This window comes from Spermophilus citellus (assembly GCF_964194105.1).
Source record: "Spermophilus citellus genome assembly, chromosome: 5".
Classification (NCBI taxonomy): Eukaryota; Metazoa; Chordata; class Mammalia; order Rodentia; family Sciuridae; genus Spermophilus; species Spermophilus citellus.
The window spans coordinates 71,856,102-71,874,612 of record NC_138186.1 but is presented as its reverse complement, the minus strand read 5'-3'; the positions used below and the strand labels follow the sequence as shown (position 1 = coordinate 71,874,612).

The 18,511-nt window shown below is 35.6% G+C and overlaps 1 protein-coding gene across 12 annotated transcripts in view; it reads left to right on the top strand.

Annotated features, from left to right (window-relative positions):
• The window catches only part of DST (dystonin), a 435,613-nt gene that overhangs the window by 281,207 nt on the left and 135,895 nt on the right, over nucleotides 1-18,511 (top strand). For all 12 annotated transcript variants that reach the window (XM_081294333.1, XM_081294339.1, XM_081294338.1 and 9 more), the window contains 9 exons: nucleotides 714-871; nucleotides 1,318-1,496; nucleotides 2,008-2,146; nucleotides 3,235-3,428; nucleotides 4,511-4,673; nucleotides 5,372-5,455; nucleotides 6,729-6,836; nucleotides 7,349-7,447; nucleotides 17,662-17,790. In XM_081294333.1, the coding sequence (XP_081150459.1) occupies nucleotides 714-871; nucleotides 1,318-1,496; nucleotides 2,008-2,146; nucleotides 3,235-3,428; nucleotides 4,511-4,673; nucleotides 5,372-5,455; nucleotides 6,729-6,836; nucleotides 7,349-7,447; nucleotides 17,662-17,790 (1,253 nt within the window). The remainder of the gene's footprint in view (nucleotides 1-713; nucleotides 872-1,317; nucleotides 1,497-2,007; nucleotides 2,147-3,234; nucleotides 3,429-4,510; nucleotides 4,674-5,371; nucleotides 5,456-6,728; nucleotides 6,837-7,348; nucleotides 7,448-17,661; nucleotides 17,791-18,511) is intronic.

Genomic DNA, 18,511 nt, shown 5'->3' with positions numbered 1-18,511 from the left:
TAGGAAAGACTCAATTATTTTCTCACGTATAATTATATATAGGGATTAAAAGCAAAATGTTTAGTTAAATTTTATTAAATATATATCTTTAAAAATATTTTTTAGATGTTGATGGATCTGTATTTTATTCATTTATTTATATGCTGTGCTGAGAATTGAACCCAGAACTTCCCTCACTCATGCTACGCAAGTGCTCTACCACTGAGCCTCAGCTCTAGCCCTAAATATAATTTTTATTCATAACTCTTTTGATGTTTCTTAGATAACAAATGTTTTATTAGTAATTTTCTGGTTTTTAAAATCTGAAACATTCACACATTCTTCATTTTCTTTTTACTTTTAAGGATTATATTTAATTTTTAAAATCTACAACTTAAATAATTCACATTATGTTTATAAATAACTTATATAATTCACATTATGTTTATAAATAAACATAAAAAGGGACAATATATTATTCTCTTTGGACAGCATGAATCAGAAATTGGTGCTTCAGATGGCTCTAGGGAAATTTTATTAACTTCTTAAATTTTAAAATTCCTATTTTTAAGATTTACACTTTAAGTTTTAAAGTGAGTTTGTGATGATAATAGGAGCTGTAAGTTTGACTAAATTGTTACCCAGTAATAGGAAAATTGCTGTATTAAAACATGAATAAGATCATTCAAAGGTAGAAAAAAAACAAGGTATTTTTTAAACATTTATTTTTACAGAGGAGCAAGAGGAATCAGTTTATAATCTCTACATCTCTGAAGTTCGAAACATTAGACTTAGATTAGAGAACTGTGAAGATCGACTAATCAGACAGATCCGAACTCCCCTGGAAAGAGATGATTTGCATGAAAGTGTATTCAGAATCACAGAGCAGGAGGTAAGAGTTACAAATATGTTGGGGCAAAAAAATAAGATCAAGGACTCTCTTAGTAACCATACAGGTTCAACTTTGCACACTGGTTACTTGGTAAAGTCTGATTGTGTGTTTATACTGATTGTAAAATGTGATTCTGTAATTTTACCTCTGACTTAGGTAAACATGCAAGCTTGTGCCCTTTCACTCATCTTGAGGGGTTTCTCAAATGAGTCATTATACCCCTGCTGTATACCTGGGTGATAAGTTATGTTTGGGTCTAAGGAGATAGGCAGCACTGATTATAAAACTGGATTCCAAGTCTTTGTTTCTTTGATAAAGAAAAATTATAGAATTTGTAGATTTTAAAGTCAGTGACCATAATGTAAAATGTGTTTTTAAACTATTTTAAGAAAATTACCCCATCTGGAGTGATCACCTAATACCTGTGTATGTTCACTGTCTTATAGAAACTAAAGAAAGAGCTGGAACGACTTAAAGATGATTTAGGAACCATCACAAATAAATGTGAAGAGTTTTTCAGTCAAGCAGCAGCCTCTTCATCTGTTCCTACCCTAAGATCTGAGCTCAGCGTGGTTGTTCAGAACATGAACCAAGTCTATTCTATGTCTTCTACATACATCGAGAAGTATGTAACTACCGTACTAACATGCAATTTGCCTCTTAATGTCATCACTTTTATACGCTGTTAATTTAAAAATTTATGAACAGAAATATTCAATTTTATTTTGTCTTAAGAAATATATTAAATTTTCCTGTGGATTTATAACACTTCTTCATGCTGAAAGGGGATATAAATGCTTTAAGATTAGTGCCTAAGGCATTATCTTCCCACATTATGGTTCTGGTAGTGTAGTAGTCCTAACCTGCAGGGGTTTCTGTCTTTACTTGGTTAAACAAACTTAGAAATTGTTTTATGTTGGAATCTCTTTATGAATACTGACTGTGGGGCAGAGCACGTGTTGGAGTTCATACTGTCTATTCAGAAGAGAGTCAGCTGAATGCCAATCTTACAGTAAATTTTCAGTGTTCTCCTCTGAAAAATACATTATGCCATGTGTCATAATGGTACTTTAGGACTGAATTATGCAAAAATAAACATGCAACAGTAAGAGCTATTATTTAATTTCCTTTTAAAGGCTGAAAACAGTTAATTTGGTATTAAAAAACACTCAAGCTGCAGAAGCCCTTGTAAAACTTTATGAAACCAAACTGTGTGAAGAAGAAGCAGTTATAGCTGACAAGAATAATATTGAGAATCTAATAAGTACTTTAAAGGTAAGAGTCTCACTTTTGGCTATTTTTCAAGATCATATGAGTATTTTTTTAGCACTGAGTTCAGATCTTCAAAGTCAGCACTAAGTATCTTGGTTGGAATATATTTTTGATGTATTCAGTCTATTTCATCTCTATAATTCTATAATTTACTATAAATAAATATGTTCAATCATAATATGAGCAACATACTTATTTGAAGCTTAAACATTTTTGACAGTAGGTTTTTATAATCAATTCATGTTGATCACAAGAGAAATTGAACCTGAAAATGAAATTATTTATAATAAATTCACCTACTAAAAGAGACAGAAGAATTAATTGAAGAAAGGAAAAAGCTTGGTGATTGCACTCACTATTTCTGTACATAATGCACTTAGCAGAGCAGTTGCAAAACATTGTGAAGTTATCTCTGAATTTTAATGCATGTATTCATTTTTTTATATCTTTGTTTTATTTATTTAATTTTTTATGTTATGCTGAGGATCAAACCCAGTGCCTCATACATGCAAGGGAAGTGCTCAACCACTGAGCTACAACACCAGCCCCCATGTATTCATTTTTAAATAATGAGATTAGTAACATTAAAAAAAATGAAAAAAAATGTTTTATATTTATAGGTGACAAACTTAAGGAATATATTTATCTTATTAATTTGAAAACTCTGAACTTAATAAAATTTTCATTTTTTAAAAATCAAAGCACAGTTGCTGGGTATGGTTTTACAGACCTGTAATCCTAGTTACTAGGGAGATAGAGGCAAGAGGTTTGAAAATTTGATAACAGCGTTGGCAACTTGACAAGACTCTGGCAAAAAATAACAAAGGCTGGAGATATAGCCCAGTGGTAAAGTGCCTCTGGGTTCAATCTTTAGTACCACAAAACAAGAAACAACAAAACACATCAAACTATAGTCAGATATTGGCCATTTAATAAAGTTAACTCTAATATACTTGGTGTGTGAAATATAGTCTTTACTTCATCTGATTTTATGTGTCATTTATAAATAAATTGTAACATTGCATAACTAATGCGCACCCCCCATAACTCATTGATTAATTTTATAACTCTCTTTAATTAATGTATTTTAGCAATGGCGGTCTGAAGTTGATGAAAAGAGAGAGGTTTTCCATGCCCTGGAGGACGAGTTGCAGAAGGCAAAGGCCATCAGTGATGAAATGTTTAAGACGTATAAAGAAAGGGACCTTGATTTTGACTGGCACAAGGAAAAAGCAGATCAGTTAGTTGAAAGGTGGCAAAATGTTCAAGTGCAGATTGACAACAGGTACATATCATTATTGGTTCAGTTTAAGTGCAGATTTGATGTCTTACCTATGGATATTGGATAAACTTCAAACTTAAGCTTTTTAAAAAATTCCATAGTTAATTGTGTTAACTACAAGAGCTGTACCTAATTATATTTCTTTCCTATGTGGTACACTTTAATAAGACATTTAACTTCAAAATAAGCATTTTTCAATCCTGTGTAATTAAAAATATTGATGTTTTCTGACATTTGTGGAATTAATTTATTGCTTTCTTTGAAGAAAAAGAAAACAATACAGTTTTGTAATTATTACTAACATATGATATCCACACATGACCAAGAGCATGAATCACATGTTTATTTGTTAGGGCTCTATATAACAACATATATTAGACCTAAGAAATGTAAATAAATTGAAATGGCCTGATGTTCATTTTAATTGAAGATATAAGAAAGTTTAAATCACTCAGTGAAAATTTAAAAACATGAAATGGGATAGTTTTAGGGCTCATCTTTAAAGACATGGATTAGCGTCCTTTCTCATTCATCTTTAGTTTATATCAGTGTAAATTAGATGCTTTTATGAGATTGAGAAATGAAATAATGTTCATACATATAGTGTCTTGTTTCTGTAGGTTAAAATGTGCTGGTTTTAGAATTATAGCAACAAGTTTTTGATCATAGCTCCTGGAAAATACACTGAGTCCATGTTGAGCCACTTTAAAGTGCCTTCTCTTTATTTCAAAAGTGAGCTGCCATTTGAAGCAAACCTTGGTTGTTCAAGACTTTCTGATAATAATTATTATTAAGTCCCTATTTTCCCAGTTTTTAACTTTCATCTCTTGGGCTCATTCGTAGGTAGAATAACTAGTATCACTAAATTGTACAACTCCAGGAAAAAAATAGTTACAACTCAACTCAAAGCCAGTGTGAAGGGCCCTTGGATATGTACCTTGGGGTGCTGCAGCCTTGAATGCTTTACAGATACCCCTTTATTGTGCTTGGTGAATAGGACAGTGCTTTTCTCTCTCCCTTCCCTACACCTCTACCCTTCTTATGGATGCTGTTGGAAACTGTCTGTTCTCTTTCTGTTCTCTTAGGCTACGGGACTTGGAGGGCATTGGGAAATCACTAAAATATTACAGAGACACCTATCATCCTTTAGATGATTGGATCCAGCAGGTGGAAACTACTCAGAGAAAGATTCAAGAAAATCAGCCTGAAAACAGCAAAACCCTAGCCACACAGTTGAATCAACAGAAGGTCTGTAAAAAAATTCCTTGTCCCAAGGTTGTGTCTACATTTGGTCAGTCACATCCCTTATCTTCCTTTCCTGTCTTAAAAGCAGATATTTTGAGAAAAATGGGGAGTACATAATACTGAAATTCTGCAACCCAAACCTATGTACATTACTTATTTTTATTTCTTGGCAATAATTTGGAAGTTTTCAAATTCCTAATGATCATTTAATCATAGGCATGGAAATCTCTTTGATACTTTTCTGGCCAAAATAGTTTCATGAGTTCCCAAATAAATGAAAATACAGAGTAGTAGAAAATTATACAGTGATGTTGGACAGAACATTGCGTGGTTGGTGAGTTTTGTTCTAACTTTAGGGGTTAGTAATTTCTAACTCTGTTTTCATCAGGAATAGGTGATAGTCAAGTGTATCCAGACAGCTTTTGCATAATTCCTATGGGGTTTAGTAATTTTTGCTTTTGAATCCTCATGAGGATATAGGTCACTTAGAAGTCTTAATCTAGAAGTTGATAATTTACCCATAAGCTAAATTGTGTATTTAATTTGTAATTTTCCTGTAAGGCAAGTTGCATATTAAATGCAAAGGGCTTAGGAGTTGTACTTTTAAGTGATGTGGGTATTTCTTAGTTCTCAAGCATCTTAAGAAATAAAGTAGCATAGAGTTCCTCATCCTGTTTTTTCTAAACTGTGTGTGTTTCTAGATGCTGGTGTCTGAAATAGAAATGAAACAAAGCAAAATGGATGAATGTCAAAAATATGCAGAACAATACTCAGCTATAGTAAAGGTAAGATTTAGTTACTCTAGTCAAATTTAATGTTCAGTATATAAGGTTGTGATGTATTTTAAAATCCATGCTAGTAGAGAGAGGGTCTCACTGAGTCGCTTAGCACCTCACATTTACTGAGGCTGGCTTTGAACTCATGATCCTCCTGCCTCAGCCTCCTAAGCCTTTGGGATTACAGGCGTGCATTACCACGCTCAGACTTTTTTACTCTTGTCTAGAAATTCTGGGTGAGATTGGAGTCCAATGACAGTCCCTGATTTGTTCATTGTGTGTGTGTGTGTGTGTGTGTGTGTGTGTATGTCTCTCTCTGCCACATGTGTGCCTGAGCATGTATGCACACACACCGACACACCCACATACCCTCCCTCATGAACATAAATATCGGAATAAATATATAGCTCTGAAATTCGTTTCCTAACCCTTTTTCCTCTTTTTTGTGTTTTTTTTTTTTCTAACATCAAGGGAGCTTTTGACTTTTTTTGTTGTTTTTCTTTTTCGTTCTAGGGATTGAACTCAGGAGCACTTTACCATAAAGCTATATCCCTATTCCATTTACTTTTTATTTCAAAATATTGTGTCAGTTGTCAAGGCTGGCCTTGAACTTGTGATCCTCCTGCCTCAGCCCCCTTCAGCTGAAATTATAGTCGTGTGCCACTGTACTGGCTAAACTTTGACTTTTTAACTTAGCAGATGTTTCCCATGCTTTTCTGGTTATCACTATAGTTTCTCAACTTTCTAGATCCATAGTTTAGCCAGAGGAAGGGGAGACTGTTTATAACTAAAATATTATGTGTGTGTGTATGTGTGTGTGTGTATGTGTGTGAATTTTGTGCAAGTATTGAACCCAGGTACACTTAAGCACTGAGCTAAGTCCCCAGCCCTTTTATTTTCATTTTGAGACAGAGTCTTACTAAATCGTTTAGGGCCTCACTAAGTTGCTTAAGGCCTTAGCTAAGTTGGGAAGGCTGGCCCTGAACTTGTGATTCTCCTGTCTAAGCCTCCCAAGCCCCTGGGATTATAGGCATGTGCCACCACATAAATATTTTTATGAAGTTACAAAAAGAATTGAGAACTTTCCTGACCATACTGCTTTTATCAACACACCTTGGAAGCATCTCCAGGATCTGATAGATTCCTAAAAAATGTAGTTTTGTAGTGTTTTATTTAAAATTCATTCAGTGAAACTAGATTTTAATTTTCTGCATTTAATCACTGTAGGATGAAGCTCTAGGCTTGCCTTAATTAATTTTATAATATTGACTCTTTTATATAGGACTATGAGTTACAAACTATGACCTACCGGGCCATGGTAGATTCACAACAAAAATCTCCAGTGAAACGCCGAAGAATGCAGAGCTCAGCAGATCTCATTATTCAAGAGGTAATAAAAATATGAGGGGGACGGGGCATAAAAGAGTGAAACAATATTTTTAAACAATTTTATTTATTTTGATTATGTTAAAACATGATATAAAATATACCATTTTAATCATTTAAAAAGGTACAGTTTAATGGCATTTTAATATATCACAGTGCTGTGTAATCATATCCACTAATCATTTCCAGAAAATTTTTATTATCTTAAATAGAAAATCTATACCCATAACTACATTTTATTAAGAGTTTTTAAAATCCTTTTTAAAATCAAGATCAATTCAGGATCAGTGATTAACTACAAAGATAAATAAATGTATTTCATGATTAAACTTAGAATTAGCATGCACTTGGTGTGCATAACTGTAGCTCATCGATACCTAGTTACCATTAATTATTGGGGTGTTGTGTGTTTAATTCTACCAAAGCTTAGTTAATATTACAATTATTACTCAGTTTATTCAATTTGTTAAGGACAACTGGAAATTGCATTTTTATTAATTTTTTCCTTACTTGCAGTTCATGGACCTACGGACCCGGTACACTGCTCTAGTTACCCTCATGACACAATATATTAAATTTGCTGGTGATTCATTGAAAAGGCTGGAAGAGGAGGAGGTAACCATTACCAACCAACAGCTAAATAACAAGCATCTAGATACAAGCAGGAACTACAGTATGGTTTGGGAAAGCAAAAAGAGGTTCTATGAGTTTACATCACTGATAGCTAATATACAAGTAATTAACAGTGAATTTTCAATGAAAAAGAGCAGAGGCCTAAGATTTTTGTTTGCTCATTCTAAAGATTTTCTTGAATAGAAGAACATTTAAAAAATTTTTAATTCAGGTGGCCTGAGGATGTAGCCTAGTGGTAGAGTGCTTGCAATGGGTTAAATCTCCAGTACCACAAACAAACATCCCAAAATTCCCCTTTAAGACCTAACATGATATGGTTAATGTTTCAAATGATTTTATTTTCAACTTTATCACTGATAAAGCTTTCTCAGTAAAGTATGGTTACTGCTATTATGATGTCTAGAGAAATATTATATGAACACATTTGTTTATGCATTTTAAATTAATTTATATCCTCCAGGAGTTAAAAGTTATTTTAATTTAAATATATTAAAAAGACATCAACTTAGAAGGAGTTGGTGTTTGTATAAAACAATACTAAATTTTAAAAAATCATGGAGTTTGGGGCTTTGTTTATATTTTTGCCAAAATGTGGTCATAATAAAAAGACTAGGTAACACTTTGATTTGGAGCACTTCAATAACTTTGATTCTACATTTATTAACAGTAAATTATCATTAAAGCCTTATTTTTCTAATCTTGATGGTATTATTCTGTGCTTTATTATCTTGATGTGCTTTCTATTCCTAACCTGAGAACAGACAAAGATAGTAAATCCTGAAATAAGTAAAATGAGTAAAAAGGTGGGGTGTAGCCACCTTACTTTGACGATTTTTCAAATTCTGAGTATGATTATAATTATAACTCTTATTTATATAATGAAACATCTGAAACAGTAGTAGACATTTATTAGATGTTACTCTCTTAGTTTCTGAAAATTTGGCTGCTTTTGTAAACTATTTTAGTCTGTTCAGAGCTAATCATTTTCTGCAACTCAATCATTAACATAGCTGATTTCAAGACTTTATATCCAGTTTCCTTTATGCTTAGAAAGGAGAAACAAAATATTTATGGCTGTCTTAATAATTGGCATGTACCTCTTATGTGTGAACATATATCCATAATTTTTAGTTTTTGAGAAATCTTGCTATGGTATGCATATCTTTTAAATTATATGTTCTGTAGGTAAATGTAAGAGAAAATAATTTAGGTCCCTTTCTTTTAGTGTATATCTGATTATACATATGTGGGCCACCTTTCTTAATTTATCTGAGAAAGCAGAAGTTGATAGAAACAGAAGATATTTTGTTTATTTTCTTTCATGACTTATTACAAAGCTACAAGGTCAAGACATTCTAATGCATAAAAACAGATGAATTCAGTGAGATCAAACACACATTGATTTTAGATTTTTGGTTAAGTACAAAGACAATTTTAGGAAGAAAGGATGGTCTTTTCAATAAACAGTGCTGGAGAAATTGGATATTCATATACAGAAAATATGAACTTCAGTGTGTACCATGTGCTACATGCAGAAATAAACTCAGAAAAAAAATAAATTCAAATGAAAAATCTAAAACTATAAAACTTATACAAGAAAGCATAGAAACAATTGATGTTTTAATAAGGCTTTAAACAAATACAAATCATCATTACCATCCTCTGAAATATCAGATTTATATAGTGAATTGATTATCAAAAGCACTCTAGTTATGAAAGACATGCAAAAACTATAATTTGAAATTGACTTACAAAACCCTCACCATTTGAGGATCACATTAATAGATCGTCCTATAAAAAATATTTAAGTCGGGCATGGTGGTACATGCCTGTAATCTCAGTGGCTTGGGAGGCTGAGATAGGAGGATGGCAAGTTCAAAGCCAGCTTCAGCAAAACTGAGGTGCTAAGCAACTCTGTCTCTAAATAAAATGAAAGATAGGGATGGGAATGTGGCTCAGTGGTTGAGTGCCTCTGAGTTCAATCCCCAGTAATTGCTCCCCCCCCCAAAAAAAGAAAAAAAAGATATTTAGCTCATATTTTAGGTTCAAAAGAGTATGTTTGAAGTTTTGAAGATCTTGAGAAACCTTGGTCTGAAAGCAGAATTTTTCATAATAAGCATAAAATCAAAGGTAGGTGCCAGGTAATTTCAGAGGTAATGCCAAATTAGAGAAATGTTGTAGAGTATCTGTAATGGCTATTAGCTATGATAAAGAGATTTTTTTTTTCATCTAATTTGAGAGCAAACTCTTAGGTATTAATCACATTGTGAGGGGAACATGTAGAGAAAATGTTATTTTTATGCAAATAAGTTCAGGATCTACAAAAAGGCAAATCAGCATGTGGTCTAAATTATTTCAAGTACTCTTTGTAGCTAGCATTTGCCAAGAAAATCAGAGTTCTGAGATAACATGAGATTTATTAACAAATCACCAGGATGACTCTAATTAAGGAATGGAGGGCTCATCAAGCTTTTTCCTAAAGGAAACAGAATATGAGCTTTGAACTTCTTAATAATAGTTGAGTTTTAAAGAAGGTTTGATAAGCATATGGAAAAGACCCTCTTTGAAATTATTTTGAAAATATTGAAACCTTAATATTTTAAATACATAGAGTGTTTTAGTGTCACCACAGTTGATCCTAGTACCAGAAGAAAGAAAATAGAGTGTTGAGCATAGCAGTTTGTGATGAGATTTATTTCTATGTGAATTCTTATTAAAAAACTACATTTAGATGGGGAAGGAAATAACTGAAATTCTCATGAAAATTATTGGTGATCAAGAAATTCAAGAAAGCAAAATGAGATGCATGGTCCATAATGTAAATTAAATTCTTGAAATTCATCTGAGTATCTCAATGAAAACAAGTCTGCTATCTAAAGCAATTTCACTACTCGAATTTAAATTGTTTCTAATTATAGTGATGTCAAGTTGATTCAAAACGAATAGCATTATGATATTAATAAAGAGAAATTAAATTGTCATTCTAAACTAATCCTGGTCACCTAGTTCTGATGTCAATGTGAAGTGGACTCCTCCCAGCTGAGACTGTTTCTCTAATCAGTAGAGTAAAATGTTTTTCTTACATTTTATTTAATAAATTGGAGCTGAACTTCTTAGTATATTTTTAAGAGTATTGATGTTTAACAATTTTTTTTCAAATTACTGGGTACCTAAAGGTACTTGTCAAGGTGGATTCATATGAGGCTGTTATTAACAAAACCATCCAAATCTGTGAGTATATGAAACACATCTTTAAAGTTATCAGGGACAAGAGCTGCCTTTGCATTAACAATTCCAATTTCTGTAGTTGTCCTCACAGGCAAGTACAATCACATAAGGAATTTAGGGATAAAATTTTTATGTAACTTTTCTTTCTTCCTCACGTTAAGTATTATTTCTGAATTTGGCTTTCTGTTCTCAACTCGTGTGTTTTGTTTCTTTAACCATGAAACATGGGAAAGTAAATATCATTTTAAGTTCCCACTGGGCTAGCTACTGAAAACTAAATTCTTTAATGTTATTTGGTTCCTATATAATGTATGTTTTTCCTGACTCCTAGGACTAAGTTGTGTGCAAGAATTAAAAGGGCACTATTGCGAGAATTTTAGTTCCTACTTTGTCACTTATCTATTGTGTGAGTTTGCAAAATTATTTAACCTCGTATTTCCCCTTCATTTGTTTTAAAAAAAAAAGGTCATGCTAGATGTTTTGTAGGGTCCTTTCTTGGTATAAATCCCTGAGCTACCTAATTTTTAAAATGAAGTTATTCCTGTGGGACAAAAAAAGATTCTCCAGGACACCCATCCTGGAGGATTTTCTGTCCACTCCTGCTGACCTCTGATGCTTCCTCTCTGAAGAAGGTGGTGCTATGGTGGCGGTGATGCTGCTTGTGCCATGTTTGGGTTCTCTTGGTTTTGTAAGTACTTTTAGGCACGTTGCTCCACGTGTCATGAAGTAAATTTGAATAGAACGGCTGTGACACTTTCAAAAATGTGTCTTATAGATGAAAAGGTGCAAGGAGACTTCTGAACATGGGGCATACTCAGATCTGCTTCAGCGTCAGAAGGCAACAATGATGGAGAATAGCAAGCTCACAGGAAAGATTGGTGAACTGGAAAAAATGGTAGCGGAACTGCAGAAGCAAAAGTCCCGAGTGGAGGAAGAACTTCCGAAGGTCAAGGAGGCTGCAGAAAATGAGTTGAGAAAGCAGCAGAGAAATGTAGAAGACATAGCCTTACAGAAGATACGGGCTGAAAGTGAGGCCAAGCAGTACCGCCGGGAACTGGAGACCATTGTGAGGGAGAAGGAAGCCGCACAACGGGAACTGGAGCGGGTGAGGCAGCTCACCTTAGAGGCCGAGGCCAAAAGAGCAGCTGTGGAAGAAAACCTCCTGAATTTTCGGAATCAGTTAGAGGAGAACACCTTTACAAGAAGAACCTTGGAGGATCATCTGAAAAGGAAAGACTTGAGTCTTAATGATTTGGAGCAGCAAAAAAATAAATTGATGGAAGAATTAAGAAGGAAGAAAGACAGTGAGGAAGAACTCTTGAGGCTGGTAAAGCAGATGGAAAAAGACCTTGCATTTCAAAAACAGGTGGCAGAGAAACAGTTGAAGGAAAAGCAAAAAATCGAATTGGAAGCCAGAAGAAAAATAACTGAAATTCAGTATTCATGTAGAGAAAATGCTTTGCCTGCTTGTGCGATCACACAGGCTACATCGTGCAGGGCAGGAGTGGGTATTCAGAAAGAGAATGACAAACAGAAAGCTGAGGAACTCAGACAGCAGGTAGATGAACTAACCATCGCCAACAGAAAGGCTGAGAAAGACATGCGGGAGCTGAAGTATGAGCTTAACGCCCTTCAGCTTGAAAAAACCTCATCTGAGGAAAAGGCTCGCTTGCTGAAAGATAAACTGGATGAAACAAATAACACACTACAGTGCCTTAAGCTAGAGCTGGAGAGGAAGGACCAGGTAGAGGAAGGGTATTCTCAGCAACTCAGAGAACTTAGTAGGCAGCTGAACCAAACCACAGGTAAAGCTGAAGAAGTCATGCAAGAAGCCAATGATCTCAAGAAAATAAAGCACAGTTATCAATTAGAATTAGAATCTCTCCATCATGAAAAAGGGAAACTACAAAGAGAAGTAGACAGAATCACTAGAGCACACACGTTAGCTGAGAGGAATATTCAGCATTTAAATTCCCAGGTTCATTCTTTCCAGGATGAGAAGGAATTGTCAAATGAAAGAGGACGGCTCTGCCAGAGAAGATCAGATCATCTAAAAGAACAGTTTGAGAAAAGCCATGAGCAGTTGCTTCAGAATATTAAAGCTGAGAAAGAAAATAATGATAAGATCCAAAAGCTCAACAAAGAATTGGAAAAGAGTAATGAATGTGCAGAAATGCTAAAACAAAAAGTCGATGAGCTTACTAGGCAGAATAATGAAACCAAATTAATGATGCAGAGAATTCAGGCAGAATCAAAGAATATAGTTTTAGAGAAACAAGCTATCCAGCAAAGATGTGAAGCACTGAAAATTCAGGCAGATGGTTTTAAAGATCAGTTACGAAACACAAATGAGCACTTGCATAAACAGACAAAAACAGAACAGGATTTCCAGAGAAAAATTAAAAGCCTAGAAGAAGACTTGGCCAAGAGTCAAAACTTAGTAAGTGAATTCAAGCAAAAGTGTGACCAACAGAACATTATCATCCAGAACACTGAGAAAGAGGTTAGAAATCTGAACGCTGAGCTGAATGCTTCCAAAGAGGAAAAGCGGAGGGGGGAACAGAAAGTTCAGTTTCAACAGGCTCAGGTGCAAGAGTTAAATAATAGGTTGAAAAAGGTACAAGATGAACTGCACTTAAAGACCATAGAAGAGCAGATGACCCACAGAAAGATGGTTCTGTTTCAGGAAGAGTCTGATAAATTCAAACGTTCAGCAGAGGAGTTTCGGAAAAAGATGGAAAAATTAATGGAGTCCAAGGTCATTACTGAAAATGATATTTCAGGCATTAAACTTGACTTTGCATCTCTTCAGCGGGAAAACTGCAGAGCTCAAGAGAACGCCAAGCTTTGTGAAACGAATATTAAAGATCTTGAAAGGCAGCTCCAGCGGTACCGTGAGCAAATGCAGCAAGGGCAGCACATGGAAGCAAACCACTATCAAAAATGTCGGAAACTTGAGGACGAGCTGATGACCCAGAAGCGTGAAGTTGAAAACCTGAAGCAAAAAATGGATCAGCAGATAAAGGAGCATGAACACCAGTTAGTTTTGCTCCAGTGTGAAATCCAGAAAAAGAATGCAGCCAACAACTGCACCTTCACGCCAGAATTTGAGATGACAGTGAAGGAGTGTCAACACTCTCCAGAATTCCCCTCTAGGACCACTGGGCACCTTCACTCAACAGCCAGACCGCCTCTGTCGAGATGGACTCAAGAACCACAGCAGGTAGAAGAGAAATGGCAGCATCGGGTTGTTGAGCAAATGCCCAAAGAAGTCCAGTTCCGGCCTTCAGGGGCTCCAATTGAGAGAGAGAAAAACCAGCAGTGTTATTCTGAGTATTTTTCCCAAACAAGCACTGAATTACAGATAACTTTTGATGAGAAAAACCCTATTACAAGGCTATCAGAAATAGAGAAGATAAGAGATCAAGCCCTGCACAGTTGCCGAGCACCTGCCAGGTGTCAGGATGGCAAATGTGAAATGGAGTTGGTGAAGCTCTTGACACCCTTAGAGGTATACTCTGTGTTCTGAGACCTTATCCGCTACCTAATGTCAAGTTTCTTCTATTTCTTTTCTCTCCTAGACTAAGTGTTTTAGCAATTTTGAATGTGTTTGGCTTTGTATTTCTGAGAGGAAAGTAATGCTGTAATTTTTCTAGTGATTTACCTGAATCTAGTAAGTTAGATTCTTTAATTTGCAAATGTTTGACATTAAGCACACAGATATAATGGGTATACTGTTATGTCTGTGGGAGTGTATTTCAAAAAATGTGACTATAAAAACAAGCCAGAAGAACCAGGCTGTTAACCTTAACCTTGGCCATATTCTGTGGTCACGTTTTATCTCAGTGCAACATGCCTTTTTACTATAATTAGTTGTCATCTAAAGTAAACTTCAGGCTCTTAAAATAATATTACTTATTCCTGAAACCACCCCCGCTTGTTTTGAAATTTTTTCCTTCACTTATCTGTGTAATTATATTTTGATTGAGAATGGGTAAGTGACATCAAGTTCTTTAGGTGACTTTTAACATCTTAAAAATTCCTGTTGCAGATAGCTAAGGACAAGCAGTATGCTGTGCATACAGAAGTCACAACATTAAAACAAGAACAGAACTCAGCTCCCAGTGCTAAAGAATGGATGCTGGAAGGATGCAGAGGGTCAGATGGACTCAAGAGAGATTTCCTGCAGAAAGGCTTAGAACCAGAGACTTCCCAGAATGTCAATAGTGACCTGGCCTGTTCAGTTAGGGATGATGAATTTAAATTCCAAGGTCTCAGGGATATCGTGACTGCCAGGCAGTTGGTTGAAGCTAAGCTTCTGGACATGAGAACAGTTGAACAGCTCCGACTTGGTCTGAAGACTGTTGAAGAAGTTCAAAAAACCCTTAGCAAGTTTTTGACGAAAGCTAACTCAGTTGCAGGCCTTTATTTAGAATCTACAAAAGAAAAGATTTCATTTGCCTCAGCAGCCAAGAAAATCATAATAGACAAAATGATGGCGTTAGCCTTTTTAGAAGCTCAGGCTGCAACAGGTTTTATCATTGATCCCATTTCAGGTCAGACATATTCTGTTGAAGATGCTGTGCTCAAAGGGGTTGTTGATCCTGAATTCAGAATTAGGCTCCTTGAGGCAGAGAAGGCAGTCCTTGGATATCCATACTCTTCTAAGACATTGTCAGTGTTTCAAGCTATGGAAAATAGAATGCTTGACAGACAAAAAGGTAAACATATCTTAGAGGCCCAGATTGCCAGTGGGGGTGTCATCGACCCCGTGAGAGGCATTCGTATTCCTCCAGAAATTGCTCTGCAGCTGGGACTATTAAATAATGCCATCTTACAATTTTTACATGAGCCATCCAGCAACACAAGGGTTTTTCCTAATCCCAATAACAAGCAAGCTCTGTATTACTCAGAATTACTGCGAATGTGTGTGTTCGATGTCGATTGCCAGTGCTTTCTGTTGCCATTTGGGGAGAGGGACATTTCCAATCTCAACGTAGAGAAAACTCACAAAATTTCTGTGGTAGATGTTAAAACAGGAGCAGAACTGACTGCATATGAAGCTTTCCAGAGAAATCTTATTGACAAAAGTGTTTATCTTGAACTGTCAGGACAGCAGTATCAGTGGAAGGAAGCAACGTTTTTTGAGTCCTATGGGCATCCTTCACAAATGCTGATTGACACTAAAACAGGATTACAGTTCAATATCAGTGAGGCTATAGAGCAGGGAACAATTGACAAAGCCTTGCTCAAAAAATATCAGGAAGGCCTCATCACACTTACAGAACTTGCTGATTCTTTGCTGAGCAGATTAGTTCCCAAGAAGGATATGCATAGTCCCATCGCAGGCTATTGGCTGACTGCTAGTGGGGAAAGGATCTCTTTACTAAAGGCCTCCAGGAGAAATTTGGTTGATCGGACCACTGCCCTCCGATGCCTTGAAGCCCAGGTCAGCACAGGCGGGATAATTGATCCCCTAACTGGCAAAAAGTACAGGGTGGCTGAAGCTTTGCATAGAGGCCTAGTAGATGAGGGCTTTGCCCAGCAGCTAAGACAGTGTGAGTTAGTTATCACGGGGATTAGCCATCCCGTCACCAACAAAGCAATGTCGGTGGCAGAAGCTGTGAATGCAAATATCATAAGTAAGGAAATGGGAATCCGATGTCTGGAATTTCAGTACTTGACAGGGGGCTTGATGGAGCCTCAGGTTCACTCTCGGTTGTCCATAGAAGAGGCTCTCCAAGTAGGTATCATAGATGTCCTCATTGCCACAAGACTCAAAGATCAAAAATCATATAACCGGAATATAATATGTCCCCGGACCAAAAGAAAGCTGAATTATAAAGAAGCCTTAGAAAAAGCTGATTTTGATTTCCACACAGGACTTAAACTCTTAGAAGTGTCTGAACCTTTGATGACAGGAATTTCCAGCCTGTATTACTCTTCCTAATAGAACATGTTTAAAAAACTTTACGCAAGGGGCAATGCTGGTGGGCTTGTACCACCTATTTACAGCATGGTATTTTGACTACATATGCAGTCTAGGAACTGTGAAACTGACCACTGCTTATTTCTTGAAGGCTAGAAATAGTTCACTACTTAGACAATAATTTTTCAATTGAACATAACCAAAGATTTAGTGCGCTTAAAATGGTTCCATTTAGCTTGAGAATAGCTTTTTGAATCTTACCCACACTAAAATAAATGCATTTTACCTAGAATATGGGGTACATGTGATGCACTTACCATGTTCACAGCAACATTTCTTCACACTGGCCTGGTGTTCACATTCCCATTTACTGACACATTGCATTCCCTGAAAGCACTTGACAAAGGACCACAGAATCTTAAGAGATGGAAATTCATTTCCTCCCCCATTGAGGCTGCAGTGTGTAAGATTGCTTTGGAAAAAGAAAAAAATTTGTATTTTCTTGCTTGTAGTAACCTTTCCATATTAAAACATTCCCCATCATCTCTCATTCCTAGTTGAGATTTTGGAATTAAAAGCTAACGTTATGAATGTATTGTCAGAGGAGTGGGAAGGATTTTCCGCATTCTGTGTATTTCTCATCTTTCATCTTTGTATAGATTCTTAATCCTTTCAGCTTTCCATTGTTGGATACCTTTCTGTTAAGGAGATTGTAATGCTAATGCAAAGGCAGCAAAGCAAAAATCTTCTAGTGCCTCATGAATAAAGGTTTTTTTGTTTGTTTGTTTGTTTTTGTATTGATGTAGCAGCTGGGAGGATAGACCAATGATTAGAAAATGTTTGTCACAGCTTTCTTTGCTACTGTAAACATTTTGTAAGTACATCTGCTATGCAATACAGTTAAGTGAATGAATAAAATGAGTAACATGTGTGTGATGAGCAAATGTTTTTACATTCTTGTTTTTGGTGGATAGGTTAGTTTAATAGTGCAGTTATTTACTGGAATGTAATTTTTTTTTTAACCACTCATACCTGTCAGAAGTCACTGGAAGAAGAAAAGAAAGAGCATGTCGAAAAAGCCAAAGAATTACAGAAATGGGTATCAAATATCAACAAGACATTGAGAGATGGAGAGAAGGCTGGAAAATCTCCCTTCTCTAAGCAAAAGGTATTCACAGAGGTCCTGGCTTGAAAATAATTGTGGGTAGAACTTACTGAGCTGATGATGTAGCCAATCTTGCACAGTATCTAATTCTTTACCTTACTGATCCCCAGTTTTTATAGGAAAGCAGTCATAAGAACAGAGAGGTTAGATAACTGCCCAAGGAATCACAGTTAGAATGTGGCAGAAGGTGATGTCTGATTTGAAAGCCTGAACTATATATTCACTTTGCTATTAGTAAACTAGGTTTATTTATTTATTTATTTTTAAATTTTTATTATTGGTTGTTCAAAACATTACATAGTTCTTACATATCATATTTCACACATTTGATTCAAGTGGGTTATGAACTCCCATTTTTACCCCGTGTACAGATTGCAGAATCACATCGGTTACACATCCACTGTTTTACATATTGCCATACTAGTGTATGTTGTATTCTGCTGCCTTTCTAGGTTTTGCTATTAGTAAAATAGGTTGCCCTGCTCTTCCTAATGTTTAGATCTGCTTCCCAAGAACTGCAGTGAGAATTGTTGAAGAGCGGAGTTGTCCTGTTTTGTGTCTAGAGTGATCCATACACTCCATACCATAAAGATACGCAGTTGCAGTCTCGTTCTTCCAGACATAAACATAATAAGTTCAAGAACAGTGAAAATATGAAGTAGGATATTAACATTTTTGAGTAGCAACCTTAGTTGTGCTTTTCTGGGTCATTTGTATTTCATAA